General features: G+C 36.7%; 1 protein-coding gene across 2 annotated transcripts; it reads left to right on the top strand.

Annotated features, from left to right (window-relative positions):
• The first annotated feature begins 288 nt into the window (after nucleotides 1-288).
• Nucleotides 289-26,337, top strand: Sec62 (SEC62 homolog, preprotein translocation factor). Of its 2 annotated transcripts, XM_060378175.1 has the most exons (9): nucleotides 289-540; nucleotides 7,782-7,890; nucleotides 8,787-8,892; nucleotides 17,679-17,883; nucleotides 18,235-18,327; nucleotides 20,168-20,228; nucleotides 22,167-22,286; nucleotides 23,578-24,016; nucleotides 24,622-24,788. In XM_060378175.1, exons 1-9 carry the CDS (start codon nucleotides 505-507, stop codon nucleotides 24,683-24,685), a joined length of 1,233 nt encoding a protein of 410 aa, XP_060234158.1. In that variant the 5' UTR covers nucleotides 289-504; the 3' UTR covers nucleotides 24,686-24,788. The 2 variants fall into 2 exon arrangements, with proteins under 2 accessions (XP_060234158.1, XP_060234157.1); XM_060378174.1 differs by having other exon boundaries at nucleotides 23,578-26,337.
• The last annotated feature ends 1,636 nt before the right edge of the window (nucleotides 26,338-27,973 follow it).

The raw sequence follows: 27,973 nt of genomic DNA, 5'->3' as shown, positions 1-27,973 counted from the left end.
CTAGACTTGCCAAGCTTTTGAAAATGGGCTATGAAACCCCTCACACTCATTAAATGTCTCTTATCTCTGACTCTGAAGTTGTGTTTCATCCTCTAAGTGCAACTTCACTAAACAGAACTGAGGCGCGACGGGGCTTGTTGGGGCATGAAGAGCCACAGGTGAGGCTGCGGGCCCCGTGGTCCAGATGTTCTCCTCTGGAAAGGCCTCACCCCAGCGACGGTGACTCTGAGGGGTGCGGCCCAGGAATCTGTATTTAGAAACCTGCCCGGTGAGTCCGACGCTCAGTCAGCCTGAGAGCCTCGGCCTCGGCCCGGCCTCCATCCCTCTGACCCACTTGGCCACTCGGTCCAGGGGCCCAGCATCCGCCGCCTGCCGCCGCAAGGCCGCCCCTAGCCCAGGGCAGATTACATAACGGGCCGCGAGCCGCCGCGCTCTCGCGAGATTTACTCCGCCCCCCCTCCCCTCCTTGCTCCACGTCAGAAGGAACCGGGCGGAGCGGCCAACATGGCGGAACGCAGGCGACACAAGAAGCGGATCCAGGTAGCTCGGTAGAGCCGCGGGGCCGGGGGGGCTTGGGCGCGCTGGGAAGAGGAGGGGGAAGGTCCCGAGCGGCCGACGAGAGGGTTGTGTCCGAGGGGGCGCGGCGCCGGGACGGGCCCGAGGGGGGCCCCGGTGCTGGCGGCCGCTCGCCCGAGGGCTCGACGGAGCGGCGGGGGAAGGAAGGAGGCGCGGCGCTCGGAATCCCGCGTCCGGCCCGGCGTTCCTGCGGCGGCGGGCCCGGGCCTGCGCGGGGAGGCCAGCGTCCGGTGGAGCGCGGCCGCCAGGGCTCCGGGGCCTCTCCCCTCCCTTCACCGAGCCTCCCTGGCTCTCCCGAAATCGAGGCCACGGTAACTGGGGTAGGAGGAGGCGGAGGGCCGACCAGAGGCACCGCAGCCGGTTCTTTGTGCCTCCGCACGGTCCGTCAACTGCCCCGCGGCCCGGCCCGCCGTCTCCCCTTCCAGATGCCGAGTGGCGTCCGCCGTCCGTTCCCCTCTCCGTGGTTCTTTTCACGGGATCGTCTACTTGAAGCTTGCCGGCTCCCTTCCAGGAGACACGATGTAAACAAACCCTCCCCGGTCCGTGCTGCAGTGACCCGGTGGCACCCAGGAACCTTTCGCATGCCAGCTTGTTGGTCAGCCTCACGCCCTACAAAACATGCCTCGTTCGTCCCGTGTGAATGTCACCTGTGCCTCTCTTCCCCGCCGTTTTCCCCCCAGTTGTGTTCTTTGTTCCATGTATGTTAAGCGCTGATGTGAGCTCACCCAGAAACCCGAAGGCGTAATTGACAGCGTGTATTGTCAACATATCAATCACAGGTTGTTAACATTCACGCCTGTCTCTCTGTTCCTCGCTTAGGGACGCCTTTTTCTGTTTGCGTTTTATATCCATTTTTAAAGGCTAATTCTTTTATTGGCCTTCCGAACTGTGTGAGTTACAGTTGAAAACTTTTCAAATACTTTGGGAAAGATAGCAGTAAGTTCGGAATTCGGCAGGCATAACAAAATACTTATGAACAGGGTATGGAAGGGAATTAGAGGCAGATATTTCAGGTTCCCTTAGGTGTTTGAGCTAGGTTGTCAAGACAGTAGAAGTTTCTGATTATGCTCTTCCTACGCTTTTGAGATTTACTATTAGGGTTTAACATGGATAGTTATTTTATTACAATTTTTGCTGACGTTAAATTTGTACCTCCTGTATTCCTCGTTTGCCCTTGGCAGTACAAATTTGTCCTTTTTTGCTCTTTAATACACATTATTTACAGTTTTATATCACCTTAATATTGTCAGGAAAGTGATGTAATGTACTTTTTAAATGGCTGTTCACATTTCAGTTATGAGCTTATGTTAAACAAAAAAAATCAGTTAAAGAGGCTTTATGGTACTCTAATGGGAGTGGCCAAGAGCTACAGCTTACTTAGGCCTGTTTGGACTCCAGCTACACCGGTTAGCAAGGACTTTGAAGTTTTGTAGGGTTTTTTTGTTTTGTTTTGTTTTTACTTCAACTTTTGCATTTGTAAGAAGTGTTGCTTATCTTAAAAACCGAAAACTTTTTAAGGCTGTAGAGTTAACGTGAAAACATTAAGTGAACTAATGACTTATTAAAAGTTATTAAAAATGCTTGATGCATAACCTCCTTTCCTACTCCACCAGAATAGAGAAATTAGTTTAGGTTATATCAGGTTTTCTTAAACACTCCTTAATAAGCTTAAAAATAATTAATAGCCATCTATCTAGTAAATTCACCATTAGGCTGTAAGTTATATGAAGTATTGCTATTTACTTTCTGATTTTTTGAAACTCTGGTTATTAAAAGTCAGCTTGTTATTATAAAGTTAATTTTTTCCATCCTCTAAATAAGTTTGTATATGGTGGTATAGAATGTTTGTGGAAGATCTTACAGTACTACTATTATATAACCTAACAATTAATGTTTATTTTTTGGTTGTATGTACATATGTGTCCATGTGTGGTTGTGTGTGCATGCGTGCAAGTGCCTGTGGAGGCCAGAAAAGGGTCTCAGCTCTCCCAGAGCTGGAGTGAAAGTCTCCTTGACAGTGGGTGCTAACATCCAGACTGGTCTTGTGAAAAAGCCACTGAGACATTTCTTGAGCCTCTTCCAGCGATCCTAAGGAATCCCTCAGTTCTTTTATTCCTGTCGAGAATCAAAAACTGTTATTGGCATCACTTGAGATAAAAAGATCAAATGTAATGACAAGGTTCAGAGTTTGTTACAAGAAAACATTCTGTTTTAAAGCAAAAGCATTTATACTATCTGTTGAGTTTCCTGTTGTTACTTGATGTTTTTGTTTAGAAAAGATTTTTAAGTCAGATATGTTTGACTTTGAATTACAGTGGCTGTTTTGGAAGGGGAGGGATGTTTGATACAAACAATTAAATTGAGAGTTCTGTTTTGGTTTTGGAGCCAATTCATTTGTTTTTTTCCAGAACAGAATAATTTTACAATTGGAAGCAAGTGGGCTGTTACCTATTTCTTTCTTGAAATCAGATTGGGACACTGAAACTTAGAGTGAGCTTACATGTTTATTGCTAACTGTGTTGTGACATTCCAGTAACTAGGATTCTCTAATGAGTGATGTCAGTCAAAACGAATGGAACACTTAAAAACAGAGTCTTGCTTAAGAAAAGCAATTATGTATTTCCAGGAAGTATGGTGACTTTGTACATTAACTAGGCACTAGAAGCATTGAATGAGAATGCTGATATCATGGAGTTTAAAAATTGAAAAGAATCTGATAGGAACTATTTGGAATCCTCTGTCCTAAGTTCAGTCTCAGGAGATGAGATGGCTCAGAGGGCAAAGACACTTGCCTGGTGGCTTGTGTTTGATCATACAAGGTGTCAGGAGAAAATTGACCCCTAGAATTGACCTGACCTCTACAAGCACACATTCACACACACATGCTCACACACTCACACTCAGTAAAGAAAAAAATCATCAAATAAATATGTGTGTGTTCGAGTGTGTGTGTGTGTGTTAGGCTTGGAGCTTATTGATCTCACCCTCATTTTACTAACAAACTGATGTCCAGTGAGGTCATCACTAAGATTATCTTTAAAATTAGATTTAGACTAATCATCTGATTCCCAGTAGAATAATCTTTTCACCTTATCATCATTGACTAAAAAATTTTTTTTAATTACTTTAACCCAAAATTATTTATATATCTATATGTCATATATATGGTTATAGGCAGTGGTGGGCCCCACAGTGTAAGTGCTGGGAAGAGAGCTAGGGTCCCCTCCAAGAGCAGTGTGTACTCTTTAACTACTAAGCTATCACTTCACCTCCCCACATTCTGAATATTAAATTTTATAAAAGATTTAGTTTGACTTATTCCTGCTCAAAGAGTATCATTCCATATACTTGCACATAGAATCTAGTTCCATTTGAAATCTTCAGATGACTTCTGTATCTTAGAACTTGTATAACCTCTTATCAGTTTGTTGTTGTTGTTGTTGTTGTATCCATCTGTCTCCCTGGAAGTAAAATGCTAACATCGTGGGCTTATATGCCTCCTTTCAGGAAAGAGAAGAATTTGGGGATTGTTCAACCAGACTACAGGTCTGACTTCTTGGGACCTTCTGAAGGAAAGAGAAAGAACCTAGAAATTCAATCTGAAGTCTGAAAGTTTCTCATACCACCCACAACCAGGCTTACTAGAAATTTTTGCAGTTACAGAGCAGACCTGTTGCCTCAGGAAATATGACAGAAGCAAATTGGAGATGATACTGCTGTTAGCCTTCAGAACTGTGTGACTTTAAGAAAATAATTTAAGATTCCCTCTAGTTTTCAGAATATCTTCTATTAACCTACCGTTTGTATTTTCATAAACATTTATACTACTCTCTCTCTCTTTTTTTTTTTTAAGACAAGGTTTCCCTTGACTATCCTAGACTCACTTTGTAGACCCATCTAGCCTCAAGCTCACAGAGATCCACCTGCCTCTGCCTCTCCCAGTGCTAGGATTACAGGTATGCACCAGTGTGCCCAGCATATGCTACAATTTTTACTTTTGTGCAAAAGCTAAGAACCTTTTTCTTCTGTTTACCTCCTTATTGACAGACCAGTAACTTTGTTTCTATTCAGTTGTAAAGTATTTGAAATTCTGTAAAAAGTATAGCCCATGACTTGTTCTGGATTTTTTTTTTCTTGTACCTCCAGAAGACTACAAATAGCAACTTCTATTTCACTATAATAATATGGGTATTGATATATTCTAAAGTATATTACTTAAAAGACATTATGAATATTCTACCAGATTTCCTGTTTAAGTAATTTTGGATTGTGATTAACAGTAACCAGTAGATTGGTATCAGGATGTAAAGAAAAGGCAATTTAGCCTAAACATGTTGGCTCTTTGTATCCTCATTCAAAGACAGTTGTGAGAGTTCATGGTTCTCTTCATTTATTTGAGTTGATGAGCTGTTTTTTATATATTTTATAAGCATTCATTAATATTCTCAAAAGGCTTTCACTTCTTTTTAGAAGTCTAGCACAAAAGTTAGCGAAGTATTCTGTTTACAGTAAAAAGGGGGCAAAGATAGTATATGCTATGGTCCAGTTTGTAAGCAAGGTGAGACTGTAATTTATGCCCTGTTCAGGCAGCAGCAGGGCAGAAATCACACAGGATCTCCTTTGTTAACTGATTTCTACTCTCATTGTTGATACTACTCTCTTACAGTAGTCTTTCTAACACTAAAACTCCAGCAGATGTGACTGTAGTAACTAGTATCAGGCACTTTAGGAGAGGACTAGTAGACAACTGAATTCTGTGTTCACTTGAAAAAAAATTACTCAGATGTCTCTTTCTGAATCTCTCTTCTGTTGTTTAGTAGTATCCTTACCAAGGAAAATAATGAGTTGAGGGAAATGTTGAGTAACTTAATTATTAAAGTGAAATTTTTAAATTTTTTGCAAATACTTAATAGTGTCTGACTTACTATTACATAATCATCTTTTCTGATTTTTATATCTTAGTATTTACCAAATTTTACATTGTGGTGCCTTTATCAGCATTTAGAAAGCACATTTCTCAGTGATCCATAAATGGTTTGGTGGTTTGTGTAAGTATTGACATACCATGCCTAAAATGATGACTGTACTCCATATTCTTTACCCATTCCTTCCTTACACAGTTCCTGTTATTGAAAATTATCCTTTTTTAAAATAATATTTTCAGCATATTCACCCTAAGTCCTCCCACAGCCATTCCTGGCGCCCTACCCGCCCAACTTTGTGCTTCCTTCTTATTAATGTAGAAATCCAACATCTTGTATCTCCGCATTGCATTTACTCTTTACTGTTAATCCTATGAACTCTGCATTTGAAATGTTGTAGATATGTACATTTTCTTCCTATTCTTAGGCCAATATCACATCACATTTATTTGACTGTTAGAGTAGTATTGTAGCTACTTTTCGGCCTTGTATATAATGTACTTTTTAAATGGCTGCTTATATTTCAGTTATGAGCTTATGTTAAACAACAACAAAAAAAATAGTTAAAGAGGTTTTATGGTACTCTATGGGAGTGGCCAAGAGCTACAGCCTACTTAGGCCTCTTTGGGCTCCAGCTCCACCGGTTAGCAAGGACTTTGAAGTTTTATGTTTTTTATTTTTGCGTCAACTTTTGCATTTGTTAGAAGGATTGCTTACAAAGGATTGTTTTTCCCTATTCATCTTGCCTACAATCATAAAAATATTTAAGTTACTTTCCTATTTCTGGTCTATTAAAAATGTAGTCATCTTTCTGCCCCTTATGGAATAAAGTTAAAATTTCTCAGCTTGACTTAATGACTTTTTTAATTCTCTTTGTATAAATTTTCCTTCCCAGTACAATAGCTGATACCTATTAGAGCGTTCATTCTCAGCCTTACTGTTTATGCTGTTCATTGAATTCACACAGAGCTTGCCCTTCAAAATCAAGTTCTCTGTAAGACATCTTTTCTGTATACTTGATAATTTCACTTCTACTTTGTGTACTTCTAAAATATTTTATTTATCATCCTTTTTGGAAAATAGCAATTGCTGTTTAACATATTTATGTAACAAAGTGCAGATATCCTGCCTTACTAATATACATTGTAGCATCCAAAGATTGTAGGACAAATACTCAAGAAGTGTGTATTTGATTGAATGAATGATTTACATTTATTGAGACTTCCTTATTTAATCAGGTTTCCCTCCTTCAATTTGAAGTAAAGTTTGTTCTGATAACAAGTTACCAGTTAAATAGATAAAGTTGACAACAGGTGCATTAAATGAGGAAAAAACATTTAGTATATGTTGTTATTATAAAATAAAATTTGTTGGACTTTTTTTGCTTGTTTGTTTTTTGAGAAATGGTATCTCTGTAGAGAACTTTGTAGGCAATGCTAGCCTCGAACTCAAAGGTGACCTGCCTCTGCCTCTGGGAGCGCTGGGGTTAAAGGTGTGCGCCACCATGCCAACTGGACTTTTTAAGTTTTATTGCCACAAATAGTTAGAGCTCGTAAGAGCAGAGTTTGTCATAGAAAAATTGGGAATAAATACAAAAAGCACGACACAGGGAAGATTAGAGCAATTCTTCTAAAACTGCTTTTTGCTACTACATTATCCTTAATAGGAGTATCCCTTTCTGCATGTCTGTTTTTGCCACAGTCCTACCAGGGAAGAGACAGCATCTGTCCCTGGGAAAAGAAAGGGACCAAGTGTCAGTCATCAGCATCTCAGTTCTTATGACTCCTACCTTGAAGCTGCTACTCTAGGTTAATTCAAGAATTTTTAAAAACTGTTATCCATTGGTCAGGACACATATTTGACTGTGGTTATAACATTTATTTATGTACGTGTTTCTATTTGCTTAGAAATTTAGGCAGTCGTTATTGGCACCATCTTACCTTTTAAATTATTGCCTTGTGGGTATTAAAAGAAACCATACAAAATTGAAGGAAAGCTGTACAAAATAGTTAATATGCTGGAAAGCCAGCTTAATGCTCTATATTTGAGGTCAACATGTAGGATAGCCTGTGGCCCTGTGGTTTTGTGTTTAGAAGACGGTATTAAGCGTGTCCTTTTTTTTTTTTTTTGTATGCATTATCAGGTCTGCTCCAAGGAAGATCTGAAAGCAGCAAGCCTTGTATAACACTTGAAAAGATTTACAGAATAGATGTGCAAGTTACTCCTTAGTGCTTGAATTTGTTAAGTACATAACTATACTAAATTAGTATTCCTATTTTGCAGGAAGTTGGTGAACCATCTAAAGAAGAGAAGGCTGTAGCTAAGTATCTTCGATTCAACTGTCCAACAAAATCTACCAATATGATGGGTCATCGGGTTGATTATTTTATTGGTACGATTACATCTGTAGTCTTATTATTGTACAAAGCATATGAAGTTACCTAAATTAGGATATGTAGAAGTTATGAATGTGTGATTATTGAAGCTGGGTGATAGGCATATGGCAGTTGATTATCCTAGTCTTCCCTTTGTGTTTGAAAAATAAAAGATAAAGTGCTTTATAATTGGGATTTTTTTTTTAATTTTAAAAATGAGAATTCTTTTCAGTATTATAAAATACTACCTTTCACTTAGATGGAGCTAATTAGGAACATTGTTCACATATGATCCATTTAACCTCATGATAAGCTGATATCATCTATAATATAGACCCAAATAGCTTTGTAAATGATGGTTGTATTTTTTGCCTTAACAACTAAACTTGAATTTCTGTATACAGAAGAAATGTCTTCATTTTGTGTTATTAATGATTTTGATACTCATTAAAAGTTTAATGTACTTATTTGCCAATTCAGCAGTAGATTACTCAGTGATTCTTCAATTCTGTTTGCTTTGACATTTAGGCAAATTATAATTTCAGAATCTTTATACCCATTGGGGGAAGAAGGAAGTGTTTGGGGGTTTTCTTATTGTGATTATTCAGTGATTGATGGCTACATACAAATATTTTTGAGAGGATTTTTTTGTTGTTACAAACATTTCCCCATTAATTTATCTTGCTTTGAGTAATATTGTTTACTTGCCAACATTGCTGTGAGGATGCTTATCAATGTATTTCTGGGTTGCTGCTGTAAAGAACATTAACGATAGTCAGTAGACTTGATATTCTGTTTTATTTTCTGTTGGCAGAATACTGCCATTTATTTTTCTGTTATCAGAATGCTGACATGATTTAATTAGACATAAGTTCGTGTATGCTAAATTTTAAATAACAAATTTCTTCTGTAGCTTCCAAAGCAGTGGATTGCCTCTTGGATTCAAAGTGGGCAAAGGCCAAGAAAGGAGAAGAAGCTTTATTTACCAACAGGGAGTCAGTGGTTGACTACTGCAACAGGTAGTGTTTCTTGGTGAAGGATAACAATTATTAATGTCAACGTTTTCCTTAGTGCTGAAGCCTTTTAACTATTTTTGTTACAAATGTAATGAGTTTTTATATATCATCTGGATTTTATCAGTGGGAATATATATGTTCTTAGATTCACTATACTTTTTATTGTGTGTAATTTGCAGTTATGTCTTTTTACTCTTGTGTATTCACCCAAGCCACTGCATGAAAAACTCGAGTAAAAAGCATAACATGTCTACACTGAACAAGGTCTGTGTAGGAAATGGTCAAAGAGGTTTTTTGCTTCTTTGCTTTCCAGATCTTTTACAGGGATGATGGTTAATTCTGTTATCCTCTGTTGCCTTTGTCCTGGACTGTAAGCCAAGCTTACTTGCTGTTTTAAGTGATTGCTAATATGGTGTTCCTCTTCAGATAAAAACAGCTGCGCTGTCTTTATAGTCTCCTCTTAGTGGTTTCAAGATAAAGTCCATTCACCTTGGTAACATACAGACGGCTTTCATTTAGGTGCTTTTTCTTCTTAAAGAAACTTTTGTACATGAATTTATACCTAAAAAAAAAAAAATTTACTTTCCTCTTTCTGTTTAATACTTAAAGAGGATAGTGATTAACTTGTATTAGCTAAATTTTGCTTTTATGGTACCAAAGTTTAAAAACATATTTAAGATTTTAAATTACATGCTTATTTGGGAGGTACATATGACATTTACTGATGACTGCTTAATAACACTTTAGTATCCTTCATCAATTTAGTGACACATGCTTATAATCCCCCATTGGAAAGGTGGAGGCAGGGAGATCAAGAATTCAAGGTTATTCTTGCCTACAAATGGAGGCCAACCTGAACTGCTTGAGACACTGTGTTAAAAAAAATCAAAGAAAGAAAGAAAAGAAAAAGAACATTGTTCATCTGAGAAACCTCTTTAAAAACTGTTAAAGTTAATAATTACCAAATATTTCCTAAAATTCTTAGTTGCTGAATGACTTGAAATGATTAATGAGCATTTCAGAAACAGGTTTTATTGGGAGTGGAGCTGAACTAACAGTGATACTATTTATATTTACTATCTTCAGAACTTCAAAATATAAATTTCCCTCTCTGCTTCAAAGTGTGTGTATGTGTGTACATATAGATATACATACACATATATGTATTCTATAAAAAAGTTAAGGAATGCTACAGATGCAGGAACTGGGATACATCAACAAAATTAAAAACCTTGTCCAAGGTCATATAGCAAATAACAGCTAAAGTTCTAAATGCGGAAGTCAGGTTCCATATTGTTCACCCTTGCACTATAACTGTCTCTTCCAACAAATTAATGATGCATTTATTGCAACAAGAGTTAATCTGTATCACCTGCCAATACTACTATTAGAGATATTAAACCTGAGCCTAAATCTCGCAGAACAACCAGTATTAGTTCACATATTGTGGCCTTTTAGGAACCTTAATGTCTTGTTATATGAAAAGTGTAAAAGATGCTAAGGCTAAAGTGATGGCTTAGGAGTTAAGGGCACTGCTACCCAGTTTGTTTCCCAGCAGCCATATGATAGATTTTAACCTCCTTTCTCCAGTTCAGGAGAATCTGGTGCCTTTTTCTGACCTCTGAGGGCACCAGGCACACACACACAGTCCACTTACATAGTGCACGACAGTCATCATAACATAAATCTCTTTAAAAAAGTAAAACAAAACAAAAAAGGACTGGAACTTACAGAATGACCTAGAGACAAACTCACTTTAAATTGTAGGTTCTTTTTCCTACTTAATTCAGGTTGGTTGTGTTCTTTCTGCATTAAAATAAAGGAGTAGACCTAAGATGTTATCAGGTACTTCTGATATAAAATCTTCATTGTCATCAGTTCTCATGGGTTCTTGTGATCATTCATTTTCTTTTTTTTTAATTTTTAATTTATTATTTATTACAATTAATTCAGTTTGTATCCAGGCTGTGGCCCCCTTCCTCATCTCCTCCCAATCTCTCCCTTCCTCCCTCTTCTCTCATGCCCCTCCCCTAGTCCACTGATAGGGGAGGTCCTCCTCCCCTTCTATCTGACTCTGGCTTATCAGGTCTCATGAAGACTGGCTGCATTGTCTTCCTCTGTGGCCTGGTAAGGCTGCACCACCACCCCCCAGGAGGAGGTGATCAGAGAGCCTTTCACTTAGTTCATACCAGAAACAGCCCATGCTCCCCTTACTAGGGAACCCACTTGGAGACTGAGTCTTGAGCTACATCAGAGCAGAGGTTTTAGGTCCTTTCCATGCATGGTTCTTAGTTGGGCTATCTATAGTCCTAAAGAAGTTAAACACTAGGGAAGATGCTTAATCCTCATTCAGAAGGGCAAATTCGAAAGACATCAGAAGCAGAAGACAGGGAACAGGACAGGAGCCTACCACAAAGGGCCTCTAAAATACTCTACTGATCGAGGTATCGAACGAAGCAGAGGCTGAGACTCATAGCCAAACTTTAGGTAGAGTGCAGGGAGTTTTATGAAAGAAGGGGAGGTAGAAAGACCTGGAAGGTACAGGAGCTCCAAAAGGAGACCAGCAAAGCCAGCCAGACAGACAGACAGATGATAGATAAAACTGGGCCCTGAGGACCCTGCAGAGACTGATACCCCAACCAAGGACCGTGCATGGATTTTAGAAAATTTCATTTTCTAAAGCAACTAAGTGGAGGTGATGCTGGGGAAAGTGCGGGGGCAGGGGTGTATGCTAGTAATTTAGGTGTATTGCCTTTTTTTTTTTTTTAAGATTTAGTTATTTTTATTTTATGTGTATGAGTGTTTGCCTGCATAAGTTCATGTACCATGTGTGCCCATAGTTGTGTAGGCTGAAATTGCTTATCAATTTCCCTGGAACTTGTGGGTGCTGAGAACCAAACCTTGGCAAGAGAAGCAAGTACTGTTGAGTGTTGAGTCATCTCTCTAGTCCCTAAGGTGTATTTTTTTTATATTGTATGGCCGGTTTCATACATAAACTTTTTAAACTAATTTCAGTGAGACTTTGTATCACCCACGCATAATTGAGTAAAGTAATAGTCTCTTCTTTTTGATTTGCCACATTCCTTCTCTAATTTGGTCATTCTATGGTGCTAAGTTTCCACTTTCTGATTCGCTTTTCCTCAGGTCCCCTAGCCTATATTGGGCTTTGTATCTGCAATTTTCCTGTTTGTTAGTATCCTCTATTTTGGCTAGTTTTGGCTATTTAAGAGTTCTTGATTTGTACTAGTTTTTAAAGTATCTAAGTTAATCAGAAAGCAACAGAACTATTTATCTTTATCATAACATTGTAATACTTAGCATGATGCTTGTACTTTTTTAAAATAGTACTTTATGTTCATTGATGTTTTGCTGCATGTGTGAGGAGGTCAGATCCCTGGAACAGCAATTATAGACAGTAATGAGCTGCCATGTGGGTGCTGGGAATTGGAACCCAGTCCTTTGGAAGAGCAGACAGTGCTCTTAACCCCTGAGCCATCTCTCCAGTCCAATGTTTGTACTTTTTAAAAACTTGTCATTGCTACATTTGTGAACGTTCCTAACATGTCTGACATTCAGTAAATATTGAGTCTGAAAAAATTTAAGATGGCAAAAAAGAATTTACAAATAATTTTAAAAACTATTCAGCATGAATTAAATCCTCATTGCAATGCTAGTACTTATAATGGTTACTATGTCTTGGTCACTGCTTCAGAATATATGTTCTCATCTGTTAATATTAGTTGGAGAAACCTTCAGTAATGACTTCACAGAGGAAATATTTTAATTAAATTTTGGGACATAAATAATTGATTACCCAAAACACAAGAGAAGAAAGCATTTATTCCCAGGAAGAAACATAGCACATACTGAAATAGGGCCATGTTTAGTTCTATGAAAATACCATAGTGCTTTGTACTTAAGTGGTTTATCTCATAGCACATAATCAAAGCCAGTTAATCAACATTGCTTTTGTAGGCACAGAATTAAGTGCATAGGCATTCTCTAAATACTCACCACGAAAAAGGTCAGGGATTCTACTTGCTATAAGACAGAATGATGTAGCGAATTATGAACACTGTGTTTACAAAACTATTAAACTGAAGATTTTTTCATAGCAAAAATAGCTATCATTTATTAAGTACATGTATGTCAAGCACTAACAATTTATATGCTTCTCATTAAATCCTAAAAATTGTATATGATAGCTACTCCATTTTAGAAATAAACAAAATCAACTTACCAGGTATCACCTTTCCAGTTAAGTGGTGAAGCAGTATTTGAATGTTTGTACCTAAAGGTAAGTTGCTTAAAACACTAATTTGATTGGAAGTTTAACTACATACTTTTTTTTCATACAGTATATTCTAATTATGATTTCTTCTCCTACTCCTTCCAGTTTTTCCCTACTTTCCCTTAATCCAGATCTGCCCCCTTGCTGTCTCTTATTAGAAAACAGACATTTAATGAGTAATAATAAAATATAATAAATAAAAATACAAACAAATTGGAATAGAACAGAACAACCAAACAAGAAAACAAACCAAAGAAAGGATACAAGAAATACACTTTCACTCTCATCTTGATCCTCCAGTTTCAACCACCCCATCATTTTATAACTATCTATGTTATTTCCCTCTCTTAACAAGATGTATCTGTTCGAACCTCTGAGGGTCTATAGATTGTAATTTGGTTATAATTGATTCAACAGCTAATATCCACATATAAGTGAATACACACCATATTTGTCTTTCTGGGTCTGAGATACCTCACTCAGGATGATTTTTCTTTTTCCACTTACATGTGAATTTCATTATTTCATTTTTTAATATCCACGTAATATTCCAGTGTGTAAATATACCACATTTTCTTTATCCAGTCACTTATTACTGTTTACAGTTTCTGGCTATTTATAAGTAGAGCAACAATGAACTTGGTGTATGCCTAAGAGTGGTATAGCTGGACCTTAAGTCAGATGAAGAACTGCTACACGGTAGTAGCTGAAATTTCCACTCCCACCAGCAATGGAGGAATGTTCCCCTTAATCCATACCTTGCAAGCATTCGCTATATTTTGTTTTTTTGATCTTGGCCATTGTGTTTCGTGTAAGATGAAGTTTCAAAGTAGTTTTGATTTTGTATTTCCCTGTTGACTAAGAATGTTGAACATTTCTTTAAGTGCTTCTCAGTCATATGAGTTTCTTGTCTTAAGAATTCTGTTTAGATCTGCACCCCATTCTTTAATTATGTTATTTGTTTTCTTGATGTCTGGTTTCTTAAGTTCTTTAGTTGGTAAAAATCTTTTCCCATTTTGTAGGCTGCTTTTTGTCCAATTGACGGTGTTCTTTGCCTTATGAACTGAAAAGCTTTTCAGTTTCATGATGTCCCATTTTTTAAATTATTTATTTATGTGCATTGGTGTTGTCTGCATGTATGTCTGGGTAAGGGTGTCAGATCTTGGAGTTACAGATAGTTGTGAACTGCCATATGGGTGCTGGGAATTGAACCCAGGACCTCTGGAAGAACAGTAAGTACTCTCAAACACTGAGCCATCTTTCTAGCCCCAGGGTCCCATGTAGTAATTGTTGTTCTTAGGGCCTGTGCTAACAGTATTCTGTTCAGAAAGTCTTCTGTGCCAGTGAGTTCAAGGTTATTTCCCGCTTTCTCTTTTATCAGATTTAGTATATTGAGGTCCTTGGTCCATTTGTAATTGAGTTACTGCAGGATGATAAGTATGGATCTATTTGGATTCTTCTACATGTAACCATCCAATTTGACCATAACCATATGTTGAAGATGCTGGGTTTCTTTTTTCCAGTGTGTATTTCTGGCTTCTTTATCAAAAAGCACATGTCCTCAGGTACAGATTTACCTGGGCCTTTGACTTGATGCCATTGACTGGTGTGTCTGTTTTTGTGCCAATACCATGATATTTTAATTACTATAGTTCTGTAGTACAATTTGAGGTTGGGGGTGATAATACCTCCAGCAGTTCTTTTATTTTTCAGGGTTGTTCTAAGTGTGTGTATGTGTGTGTGTGTTTCCATATGTCTCTGAAGAATTATGTTGGAATTTTGATGGGAGTTGAATTGCTTGTGGTAGGATAGCCATCTTGACTATATTAGTCCCATTTACTCATGCTGTGAGCATGGGAAAGATTTCCAAATTCTGATATCTTCTTCAATTTCTTTTTTCAATGTCTTAATGTTTTTATTATACAAATCTTTCATTTCCTTGGTTAATGTTACCCCAAGATATTTTATATTATTTGAGGCTGTTGTGAAAGGTGCTGTTTCCCTGATTTCCATCATGGTCTGTTTGTCATTTGTATAGAGGAGGGCTACTGATTTTTGTAAGTCAATTTTGTAAGCAGCTACTTTGCTGAAAGTGTTTATCAGCTGTAGGAATCCCCTGATGGAATTTTTTAGGGTCATTTACATAAACTGTTCTATCACCTGCAAATAAGGATACATTGGCTTTTCCCTCCTATTTCTATCCCCTTGATCTCCTTCAGTTGTCTTACTGCTCTAGCTAGAAATTCAAGTTCTGTATTGAATTGATAGGGATAGGATAGACAACCTTGTCTTGTGCCTGATTTTAACAGAACTGCTTTTAGTTACTCTCCATTTAAGTTGACGTTGGCTTTGCGCTTGCTGTAAAGCAGCTTTTTATGCTGCAGTGGCATACTTTTGCTTTGTTGTGTGTGGGCAGTCATGGAAGGAGGAGGAGCAGTCCCCCAATTTGTGCCTTTTATTAAGGAGATTTTTTAAAATAATTTATTTATTATTTATACAACATTCTACCTGCATGTATGCTGACATAGCCAGAAAATGGTACCAGATCTTATTATAGATGGTTGTAAGCCATCATGTGGTTGTTGGGAATTGAACTCCAAGACCTTTGGAAGAACAGCCAGTGCTCTTAACCTCTGAGCCATATCTCCAGCCCCAAATGTTCTTTTCTTAAATGATTAAGAACAGTTTTTTCTACAAAGTGAATTTAAGAAAATTGAAGCTATAAACTAATGATGTAAAAGAAATTATCAATTACTGTACTAGTACTACTTAGGTACTACTTCATAAGTAATCATATTACTTTTGAGAAGTTTTAATATGTGTACATCTATAATATAAACTATTCAAATTTGTTTTTTGCATTGAAAATTATATATTTTTGATTCAACATTGAATGCTAATATAAACAACATCAGAATTATCTTTAATAATTTTTCAAGACGTTCTGAAGTAGAAGAATATTCCTCTTCATATTCAAATAGCCCACTAGCCTACTACTATTAAAGTCTCCTTTGTATTTACAAATCGTAATCATCAAAGTCTCATTTTAAATTTTTGTTTATTTATATCTTACTTAGGAGGGCCGGGGGCGGGGGGGACAGTTGGAACAGATTTCAGAAAAAAAAACTACTTCTGAGAAAGAATAAGCTGCAAAAAAAACAAAAATGAGGAAATCTTGACATTAGCTGTGTGGGATGCCCATGAGCTGGAATTAATTGGGCATCATATGGAAGCCTAGTCAGGCAAAAAACAATGTAGGTGCCCAGAAGTCACAACTACATCTGGAAAGAAAGGAAGACTGGAGTAAACAAGTGATAGCGAACATGCTCTGTTGGGCACTAGGGTGAATAGTCACCGTTAGGGACAGGGTTTTAGCGACACATAGCTTCTACATTGTGCTATAGCAGGTGTATAATAGATTACCAGCTAAGAATGAAGAATAATATCAGGAACTCTGAAGCTAGAGCATGAGATTTGAAAAGATTGCTTACAAATAACAGTGGTAAGAACCAAATAGTCTCTGGTAGGATTAGAAAGGGAAAAAAACAAAAAACAATGAGATTGACTAAATAAAGGATCAGTTAAGCTTCAAAACTCATTAGTTAATTGAATAAGATCTGTCTTTTAGTGGTCTTAAGTCTAGGGAAGGAGCAAACATAAATAGTACAGTAAAGTTAATAAATAAGTGCAAATGACAAAATAGCAAAAGCTGAAAGAGGATGAGGTGGACTTATGATGTATTTTAAGCAGGTTAGATTGTAATTCAGAGAAAACTTGAAGAAAGTAAAAGAGTAAAACAAAAACTCATGCCATTTTTGAGGAAGAATATTTCATGTGATGGGGACTGCCTTTACTATAGTTAGCAAGAAACTACTGACCTAGGAATACAGTGTCATGCCTAATATATTGCACATTTTTTAGATTGTTCTTGTGAGAATCATTATCAGCATGTAGAAATGTCATCTTATATGTAATTATTCATCACCTACTTCTTCATAGAAGTAGACTGAATGATAAAGTACATGTAGAGAAATAAGTTCCATGAAACAGCTGAAAAAACATGAATAGGACCAAATACTCATGGACACATTTTTCTCTGTTGCCATTTCTTAAACTATTCTTATTATTTTTATTCTTGCAATAGAGACATACCATTAAATAAGAATAAGTGTTAATGTCTGTCAGTATATCAAGAGAGAAACTGTGGATAAGTCTCAAACTAGTAACATCTTTTATATTAGTTAAAAGTAACTGAGTTTTTGACAACTTTTACGTGGTCTGATTGGCTATTGAGGTTTTTGTGTTTTTTTTTAATTCCTTATTTGGTATGTTTCTTATATTTAGGTTTACTGATCATAATTTTATTTTGTTAAGTTGCCAGTTCAAATCTTCCTTTGCTCACTTTATTTAGGCTTTTGATATTTTTTGCTTTTTTAATAAGTCTGTGTCTCTGTAATTGATGGAAATTGTAATACTAGAACTGTCACTTTTCCTCAAGGCTTTTAAAGAAACAGTTTTTTCATCGGGCCCTAAAGGTAATGAAAATGAAATATGATAAAGACATAAAAAAAGAAAAAGATAAAGGAAAATCTGAGAGTGGGAAAGAAGAAGATAAAAAGGGCAAGAAAGAAAATATAAAAGAAGAAAAAACAAAAAAAGAAAAAGAAAAGAAGAAGGATGGTGAAAAGGAAGATTCCAAAAAGGTAACTTTCCCTAAAGTTAAATTAAAAATTTAAAAATTGCTGTGGGGATTGGAGAGAAGGCCCCGAGGTTGCTCTACCAGTTCTTAGGATATCTTCTGGCCTTCTTAAAAGCAGCATATGCAGGCGAAGCACCATACACATAAACGAAGAAAATTAAAATCATTGTGTATATGTGGTCTTATTTGCCCTATGATCATAAAGTCTTAACAGCCACATGAGATTAACTATCCCAATTATTTGTAAATACTGATCTTTAGGATTTTTGTTAAGTATTAGAAATAGTGAGAATTCATAAAAGTCACGGCCTCTTCTGTCTTGAGTGTTTTATTCTGTTCACTTGTCTGTTCATAGGAGGAAACTCCAGGAACTCCAAAAAAGAAGGAAACTAAGAAAAAATTCAAACTTGAGCCACATGATGATCAAGTTTTTATGGATGGAAATGAGGTGAGATTGTAGTATTAGATTTGAGTATAACAGAACTCCAGTTTTTCATAGAAAAATCTTAATAAATTTGATGCCATCACTACAAAAAGAAACAATTTAGAAAAAATCTTAATTATACATTTAAGTACTTAAAAATAACTTTCCAAAAAATCTTCTTGTCTAATCTAGTTTTATGTGAAGTTAGAATCATATTTAACTGTGTATGAAAGATAGGAAACCTGAAATTACAATAGTTTAGTACCAAATAAATGTTCTTTTCTTTCTCACTGGTATACTCTAGAGATGAGCAGCACAAGCATGAAGCTCCATTGTAGGCCCAAGTTCCTCCTCTTTTTTTCCTGTGTTAGAGTCTTCTTGCCAAGGTGCCTCATGGTCCATGATGACCTTAAAACTACCATCCACAAGAAAAAAGAAATGAGGCATGTGCCGTGCCTTCTATTTTAGCAAACCATCATCTTATGGACAATTACATTGTCAAGCGTACCTAAAATAAAGTCTTAAAAATGCACTTTTTATATATTGAGGATTGAATTTGCCCAGTTAAAATGCAGAATTTCTATTATTATCAAGAGAAAAAAGGAGAACAGGGTGGTTCATGGGGATCACCTACTGATCTGTGGCTCTTTTACAGTGTCTCATCAGACACATCTCTTGAGGGGCCTGAAATTTTCAAGATTACTAGTGCCTTGCACAGATTTGTGTGGTGATGGCCTTGCATGAAGACTGTTACAGCAGTCACTTAATTGCTACAAAAATAGTAACTATGTCTTAGCTGCTGAACTGTTGGAATTTCAAGACATATTCTTACTCTTTCTTGATACACTTATACCAATTATCTTATATGTAAAAAGCAGTGGACCCTAGGGCTGCATGTTTGAAATTCTGCAATAGGAAGAGCTCAGATATCTTAAGTTTTGAGCATAAAAGCATGCGCCAGATACTTCATGGGTGCTGTTAATGATATAGTAAAATACAATGCAATTTTCTGCAGGGAAGCTTTTATGGTCTGTTACAGACATGGACACCTAAACATCTTTCTATATTACGTTGTAGTAAGCATACATGGTATGAGAACACCAATTAGGTATGCTTAATTTAATTAGGAAGGATAAGCAGAGTCTGGAGACCCTGGACATTTGACCTAAGCCTTCAGACCTGACTGGCAGATTGACTAATTGTGCAAGAAAAGAGTTTTAGATTAGAGAAGAAATCAGGCTAAACAAAAGCTGGATGCTTGCCATCTTGAAAAGGTTAAGTTGCACACACATACATGAGAAGCACCGTGTATCCAGACTTTTAAAATTGGGAAGTGTCTTTCTTTAAAAAAACAAAAAACGAAAACATACGGTTTTCAAGTTAAAGGATACACCTTTAATCCCAGCACTCCAAAGGCAGAGGCAAGTGGATCTCTATGAGTTCCAGGCCAGCCGGGTTACAGAGTGAGTTCTAGGACAGCCAGGGCTGTTTGTTATACCAAGAAACTTTTGTCTCAGAAAAAAAAAAAAAAAAGAAACCATGTTTTAGAGAATTTTTCCCCAAGGAAAATCTAAACAGTAAAATAGGCTGAATCGGAAATCCAGGTGTTAGGAATATAAATAAATTGGGAGGGGGATCTTGTTTAGAAATAGAGGTAGAAAATGGAAGAATACTGTAATTTACAGAAACTGAGAGCAAAAGCTAAGCGTCGTAATGATTGAGTATAGTTCTAATCAGAAAGGGAAAGTTCTTAGTGTGTTAAGAGGTTGGGTACTGCATTTGAGGAACTGTAACAGCTAAGTAAACTTTACTTACTAATGTGACCTTAGAACTTTTACACACTGAGGTTTCTTGATTCTTCTAGGTTTATGTGTGGATCTATGACCCAGTTCACATTAAAACATTTGTCATGGGATTAATCCTTGGTAAGTAGGAGGATATAAGTAGCTTTTTAATATATCTAAAGTTTAGGGGGCAAAATGTAGCACTCCAAAAAATATTTCTAAATTTAATATAAAGTAAGAACTGCTTAAGAAGATACTTTAAATAAAGTTAGTTAGAAGGTAACTGATAAACTAAAAGTATTTACAACAACTAAAAGAGTTTTAAGGTATTAACATGGTAGAATAACCTGGTTAAGAAAATTATAACTAGCTTATAAAAGAAACATACTGACCAGCCATTGTGAATAAGAATTAATCATAATACAGAGTGAAGTAACAAAAACTAAAATTACAAAAGTTAACAGTGGAAGTCCTGGGTGGAAGGAGCGCTCCAACCATTGATGGTACATTCCTTTTTTTACTGTTACGGCAGGCAGTTTGGCAGTACCAAATTGTAGATGCAGATATATTGACCTTGTAAGTCGTGCAAGAATTTATCTTATATCCCATTTTGCACACAGTTGAACAAAGTATGCTGTTGTTTGCTATTTTAATCCACATATCTCAGATTGCATTTAAAGAAAACAGTCTAACAGAAAACGTTCAGATTTTAAATGCTTGTATCTTTTGGTCTGCCAGTTCCATTGAAAGGAATTTATTGTTACGCTTTTTTCAGTGTTGTTAGTTTTAGTTTGTTTCTTATTACAGTGTCTAGGATCAAACCCAGGGTCTTACACATGTGAGGCAAGCACTTCACACACTGAGCCGAATCCCCAAGCTGGAAGTCACTGTGTTACGTATCCCAGTCGCACATGCACTTGGCTACTGTATTCACAGGAGTATTGCCTCTTACTTGAAAACTGAACGCAATTCACGTTCCTCAGTAGAAGAGTGAAGTAATGGCAGTGTAATAGCATATCATGCAGCCTTTAAAGAATGAAAACTGCCAAAGAGTGAGAGTTACATAAATGCTTTTATTTAGAAAAAGTTACTTGTAACTAAATTTTTGTTGTACATAAGCAGTCTCTAGGACTAGGATAAGCTTAATAGTGTTCCACTCAATAGTGGAACAAAAACTGGATGAGATTCATCTTCACTACAGCCTTTGACTCATTTTCTTTAATATGGGTACTAAACTTGTTTATGTATGTTTTCTTAAGTTTTGGGGCAAAATGAGTGAGAAATAATAATTTACAAATAGTAAAACCATATTAGCTGAAATATTATTGGTCAATAAGAATTATAGGATCCCATTTAGAGAAACTTACAATAAGAGTTGAAACTTAAACACAAAAGACTAATGCTGTAGATTGCTTACAGTGTGTTAGTCACTTTGTCATAAATGCTTTCCAATGTCTCATTCCACTAAAAACAGATATTTATTAAATATAAGGAAAATGAGGTTTAGAAGGGTTACCCTGCTTACACAAGATAGAGCAAGAATTTGAATCCTGTTCTTAGTGATAAAAATTTTATAACCAAGCTTCTTATTTCTTAGTTTCTAAGAGGCCCGACTATAATTGCCAAAAAAAAAAGTAGAGATTCTTATTTAAAGTTTCCGTAACCCTGCCTTTTTTTTTTTTTTTTTTTTTTTTTAAACTGTGAATCTTTTACCCTAGGATGGGTGGTGGGGTTGTAGAATTTTGGAAGTAAGTGTTGCTTGGTTGTTTTGTTTTAAGCATCTCTCCTCCTAATATTAAAAGATAATAATAAGTTAATAAAATAACAGCTTCAAAATGACAATAGTTGGTGATTTAAGGACTAATAGATAATATTTTATTAAATGTAATCTAGACTTTTAAAAAATACTAAACCTATTTAAAATCAGTTATGTTTTAAATAATATGAAATTGCTGATAATTTTATCATTCCTATACAGATGGTGCTTTTTTGCATCAGATATTTATCAGTCCCCTCCCAAGAATTATTGTAATCAAGCCATTAAAACATTTATCCTAACTTTGTCATTTCTTATTTCAGTGATTGCAGTAATAGCAGCCACCCTCTTCCCTCTCTGGCCAGCAGAAATGAGAGTAGGTGTTTATTACCTCAGTGTGGGCGCAGGCTGCTTTGTAGCCAGTATTCTTCTCCTTGCTATTGGTGAGTGTTACTAATAAACACATATGATCCTAGCTACTTGGAAGGCTGAGGCAAGAGGATGGAGAGTTTAAGGCCAGCCTGTCACAGGCTTCTCTGGACAACTGAGCCCACGTCAGAATTTAAAAGGTTAAGAATGAAGTTTTATGTTGCCTAGCAGACAGGCCTTGAACTCACAGAGGTCTACCTGCCTCTGCCTCCCTAATGCTGGGATTAAAGGCGTACACCACTGTTCCCTGTCTTTTTTAGTTTTTTGAGTTAGGATTCTGACCTTGCTCAGACCTTGCCTCCAACTGATGGTATTATAGGCATGCACCACTGTACCTAATTTACATTTAAGGGACATGATTTTTTTTTAATAATTTATTTAATTTTTATTTTATGTGCATTAGTGTGAAGATGTCAGATCTTTGGAATTGGCATTATAGACAGTTGTGAGCTGCCATGTGGGTACTGGGAATTGAACCCTGGTCCTTTGGAAAAGTAGACAGTACTCTTAACCACTGAGCCATCTCTCCGGCCCAATTTTTTTTATTAATGTTGAGGCAGTTGATACTTAAATAAGCATATTTTTCCTTAATTAATAAAACAAGAATTTGACAGTAGAAATTTTCTAATGCCTGGATTCTTTTTTTCAAGGATGAGCTGTCTTTTAGACAAGTTGGCACATGCTTTAGAGCCACAATACATATAAGGGCCCACTAAATTGTTTGCATTTATTTTAAAATCAGAAATAATAATAATAATATATATGTTTCTGTGTATGCACTTGGTCAGCATTATATTTGCATTTATACCTTTGTATGTTGAATATAGTTTTAGTAATTTTTAAAATCAAGACAAGAACATAAGGACCAGAAGTAAACTACAATGCATTTTCCTTTTTGGCCAAATGCTTTCTTACAGTTAATGTAACCCTTACTCACATATTTTTCTTTCCTTCTACCGTGATCTTATGAGTGCTTCACTTCCAGCAGACTGTGTTCACTGAAGTACAGCATCACAAAGTGCATGAGTCCTAAGTGTATAATCACGAAATAGCACTCAGATTTAAAGAAATAGAATATTTTTTGAGAGTGGCATTATAACATTTGTCCTCTAACTTTAGAGCAGAGTGCTGTGCTCTTAAAATACGTCATCTTCTAAACTAGTCTGGTTTTAAATATTCATCTTTATGGTGCATAAAATATGCAGATAAAGCTAAATATTATCCCAGCTTCTTATTAACCAATTTTCCACTTAGTTGATTCAGGGCTTTATTTCATTTACTCAAGAGAAACTTTTATCCCCACAGCTCGTTGCATTCTGTTCCTCATCATCTGGCTGATAACTGGAGGAAGGCACCACTTCTGGTTTTTGCCAAATCTGACTGCTGATGTAGGCTTCATTGACTCCTTCAGGCCTCTGTATACACATGAATACAAAGGACCAAAAGCAGACTTAAAGAAAGATGAGAAATCGGAAACCAGAAAGCAACAGAAGTCCGACAGTGAGGAAAAGTCAGACAGTGAGAAAAAGGAGGATGAAGAAGGGAAAGTAGCACCGGGAAATCATGGAACAGAAGGCTCAGGTGGAGAGCGACACTCAGACACAGACAGTGACAGGAGGGAAGATGACCGGTCTCAACACAGTAGTGGAAACGGGAATGATTTTGAAATGATTACAAAAGAGGAACTGGAACAGCAGACAGATGGGGATTGTGATGAGGAAGACGACGACAAAGATGGAGAAATGCCTAAATCTGCACATGAAAAATCATAATCTGACTAGTGGGGACTGAATAAGTGCAACAGGTTGGGTTTTCTATGTTGGTGGATCATCATAATGTACACATGGCATTTGTAGCATTCTTTAAATTCATTTTCTGAAATGTATTTGACATTCAGTTACAGTCAGCCTTTTGTTTTGTAGAACATTGGTACTGTTATTGGTACAGTCTAAAGCCATTAATAAGTTTAATCCATCTGATAATTTTACAGTATGTAGGCCTCATTTTGATGGTCATCAGATACATTGTCCGCAGTGACATTTAGATTAAGGGCATTTTTGATAGTTGTATGGCTTTTTACTGTTAGACTAATGGAAATCACTAAAGAAACTGCAGCATTTCAGATTATGCATAAGTATATAGCCATTTTGCAGTTTCTTTAGGATGAAATGCTTAAACTCATTGTCCTTGGTAGTTATGGTTTGTTTTGTTTTTTTCTTCATGAAATTATACCAGAAAATTCCTTTTTAAGATTTTGAGTTAGCAGGGATCAAGGACATTTTATGGAGACAGGCCAGCTAGTGACAGCGCAGCAGCACTTCTATTCAGCTACAGATTCTCCTCTTTCAGCTTAGGATCCAAACTGAACTGTGCGTCCAGTCCAGAGAAAGGGGGTCACCTCCGCAGAAAGTGAAGAGCGCTGATTGGTGGGCGAGGGCTCTTCCTTCCTCCCTTGTCACAGCATAAAATGTATTCTGTACATAATTGACAAATAAAGCATTTTATTTTCATTGTTACTTATTATTTAGACATTTCTCAACACATAAATTTGTAAAACAAAAACCATGTAAGGTATGTTTTTAGAGAGTTTCAGTAACACACAGAACATCTGATCTTTCTACAGCAGCTTCAGTTATGTGCCAACATTCCATGTATTTTAATATGAGTAAAAATTATTAAGTAAGAACAGACTTAAAGTAGCTGTTTGTACGCCTTAATGTTCATTTTGATTTATTTTAAATTTTTTTCATTTAGAAATGGGGACTATGTTATCAGCCCAGAAGGCACTGCTGTGAGAGACAATTTACTGTTCTAAAATACCAATTAAAAATAAAGGATATAAAAGAAAACATAGAGAACCATTGGACTCTAATTGCTTTAAATTAGTTTTGCCATTTTATTTTTTACATACCTTAGTTACAAACCTTTTTTGAAAATCTGTTTCAGTACAAGCATTCCTTGGAGCCATATTCTTACACAGTGAGCGTTAAATGATTTTCCTTCAGTCACAGAATGGTTTTGCATTATACTTGGTAGGTGGTGGAATATGTAGGTCTTTTTCTTTCTTTAGGCTGTTTCCCTTCTTAGTATATGACTAAAGATGACCTTTAATTTGAGAAAATGCATTCTCTGTATATTGACATTTTATGAAATACGGCTTTTAGTCTTCCCTGTATGCGGAAAGAATTATAGCTGCAGTCTTTAAAGGTTTTCCTCAAAGCACTGTGTATTGATTATAGCAGTGCCCGGGTATTTTTCCTTCATGCCCAGTTTGAAGAGCTCTGCTGCTTTATTTCCACAATAAAAAAAAGGATAATTATAGCTTATGAACTTGTTAGTCACCAGTAGCTTAATACCTTTGTGGGGTATGAAAAAGGAACCAGAATGTTTTATAAACAATAAAACTGCTTCGTTAACCTTTACTACCATGGTACCCAGGCACTCAATATTTATCTGCAAGTTCTTTATAACATATGTCCTGTGTCTAGTCTAAAAAGTGAGGAACACTAGCTACAAAGTCCACTTACTGATTTCTACAGAATGCTAGCAAAATTTTTATAAATATTTGATGACCTTTGGGGGGATATTTTAATTATAGTTACTATGATGTAAGCTAGAAACTTCAGCTTGGTTTCTGTTGTATGCTTCAAGGTTGAACACTTTAAACATAAACTCAGAATGCTTCCTCTGTTATAGTCTTCAGAAATCTTTGTTGGCTAACTATCCTTGTGTTCAAGCATGGAAAATTGTTTACAATAGCCAATGGAGTGGTGATTCCTATGCTGCTGTAAGTAGAAGCACAAAGCTTTTGAGTAATGTAGGATTCGTTGTGGTGTGTGTGTACATTGGCCTAAGCATAATCAAGATTGAACTAACCAGGGCCTGAGGTCAGGTTGAAGAATAGTGCATTTGTGAATGTTGTCAAAATTAAGGAATATACGGTGCTTTTTCTTTTCCCTCCTGAATTCTCTAATTTTTAAATTATAAAGCCTTCTAGAGAATGTTAGTTGATAATTTCAATGAATAACTACTCAAAGTAATAAATTTTAATATATTACATTGCAATAGTGGTGGATTTTGGTGTTTTCTCCCTCTTGCTGTTTTGTTTGTTTAATCATGAATGCCAATTTCTGCCTAGAAAAATTATGTTTTCTTTTTTAAACCTTTTAGGAGTTGAAAAATGGTATGCACAGTTGGTTTTCATTGTAGCTATATTCTGTGAAGTCTGGAATGCTGGATTCACAAATCCTGAACCACCATGTCTGAGGGAATTAGAGGGTTAAGTTTCTTCAAGCTTCTGTTCCTAGCATTCAGTTAACCAATATGTAAACTTGCTGAATCTGTCTCTGTTTAAAAGACATGTTAATATATGTTATTTGACTCCTTAACATTGACTCGTGACCAATAGAATACTAACTTCGGCCTGCAGGAAGATTTTCTAGTACATATTTTCACCATAAGTCAAACCGCTGTTTTTGCCTGTAGAGAACATGAGATGGCATTTTAAGACTACCTTGGTGACTGTTTTAAACAAAACCACCAATACGAAGCACAAAAGTTAAAAAAAAAAAAATTAAACAGCAGTACAAAATCTAGACTTCAGCCCTGTTTAACCACCTCAAGGTACGTGTCATGGGGCAGTCAGGTATTTGGCTGCTCGGCTCTTGGCCTTAAAAGTACTGGAGGCATTTTAGGCAATTTTACAAATACATACACCCATTAACTTAGAATCCAAGCATTTGGGCTTATGGCATTTAATCTGTGGAACTCTTAAAAAGAGTCTCACTGTATATCCCTGACTAGCCTAGAACTCTAGATAGACCAGACTTGTCTCAAATTCACAGAGATCCTTCTGCCACTGCTCCCTGGAATAGAATTTATTGACAAACGGTGCTCCAATATTGGGTAATGTTTTAAATATTTTCTCTGCCTGGAAATAAATAGTTCCTAATTATATCACTGATAAATTGTTTTTTCTCTACTCATTGATTCAGTAATACTGAGCATTTTGTATGTCATTCTTCTAAGTCACACCCATGAATGTGAGGTCACCATGGGTGTGCCACCATGGAGCTCCAAGCAGTGCAATGAGGGCTGTGCAAGAATTTGCCAGATGTGCTGGGTGTCTATTACCTGCCCAGCTCCTCTTTGGTGTCTGCCCACTGAGGGGGACCTGAACGGAGATTGAGTAGTGGGCTCCTGTGCCTTCTGGCTTCTGTGCAGTGAGGCCCAGAAGTGTCATGGCCGGAAATCAAATGATGGTCAATTTGTTTCTCTTCATCTATACAGTGAGGCTGCCTTGGCTGTCAAAAGTCACCATTTTTTTCCAAAATTTCCTTTCCTGACCTTGTGCTGGTACTCTTTCTAGAAGGGAAATGTCTGTTCTGATGCTGCATGCATGCAGTTTCTAAAGCTACAGGGCTTCCACTTTGCCTCTGCTCTAAGAGTTGACAAACTACTTCTATCTTCAGTATCCATATAAAGCTGTTCTCTGTCAGAACTAGAACCAGAGAACTACCTTGTCAGATCCTCATCATTGAGACTCAGGAACCCAGAGACTTTGAAAAAATGTCCTGTGCATTCCAGCAGGACAGTCTATCTCTGCAGCTAAGTGCGCAGAGTTTCACTGGTATATTCTACCTATAAATGATTAATACACTTGAACCTTGTTTAAAGTTCCTTTGAAACTTTTAATTACATG

This window comes from Meriones unguiculatus, chromosome 2 (assembly GCF_030254825.1).
Source record: "Meriones unguiculatus strain TT.TT164.6M chromosome 2, Bangor_MerUng_6.1, whole genome shotgun sequence".
Taxonomy (NCBI): Eukaryota; Metazoa; Chordata; class Mammalia; order Rodentia; family Muridae; genus Meriones; species Meriones unguiculatus.
The sequence above is the reverse complement of the archived record's forward strand: the minus strand, read 5'-3'. Positions and strand labels throughout refer to the sequence as shown.

Excerpts from the sequence above, each read along its gene's own strand:
- Sec62 (XM_060378175.1), top strand. The coding sequence starts at position 505 with ATGGCGGAACGCAGGCGACACAAGAAGCGGATCCAG. Across the intron at positions 8,893-17,678 it reads GTGGTTGACTACTGCAACAG|GCTTTTAAAGAAACAGTTTT; the intron begins GTAGTGTTTCTT and ends CTTTTCCTCAAG. Across the intron at positions 18,328-20,167 it reads TTTTTATGGATGGAAATGAG|GTTTATGTGTGGATCTATGA; the intron begins GTGAGATTGTAG and ends TGATTCTTCTAG.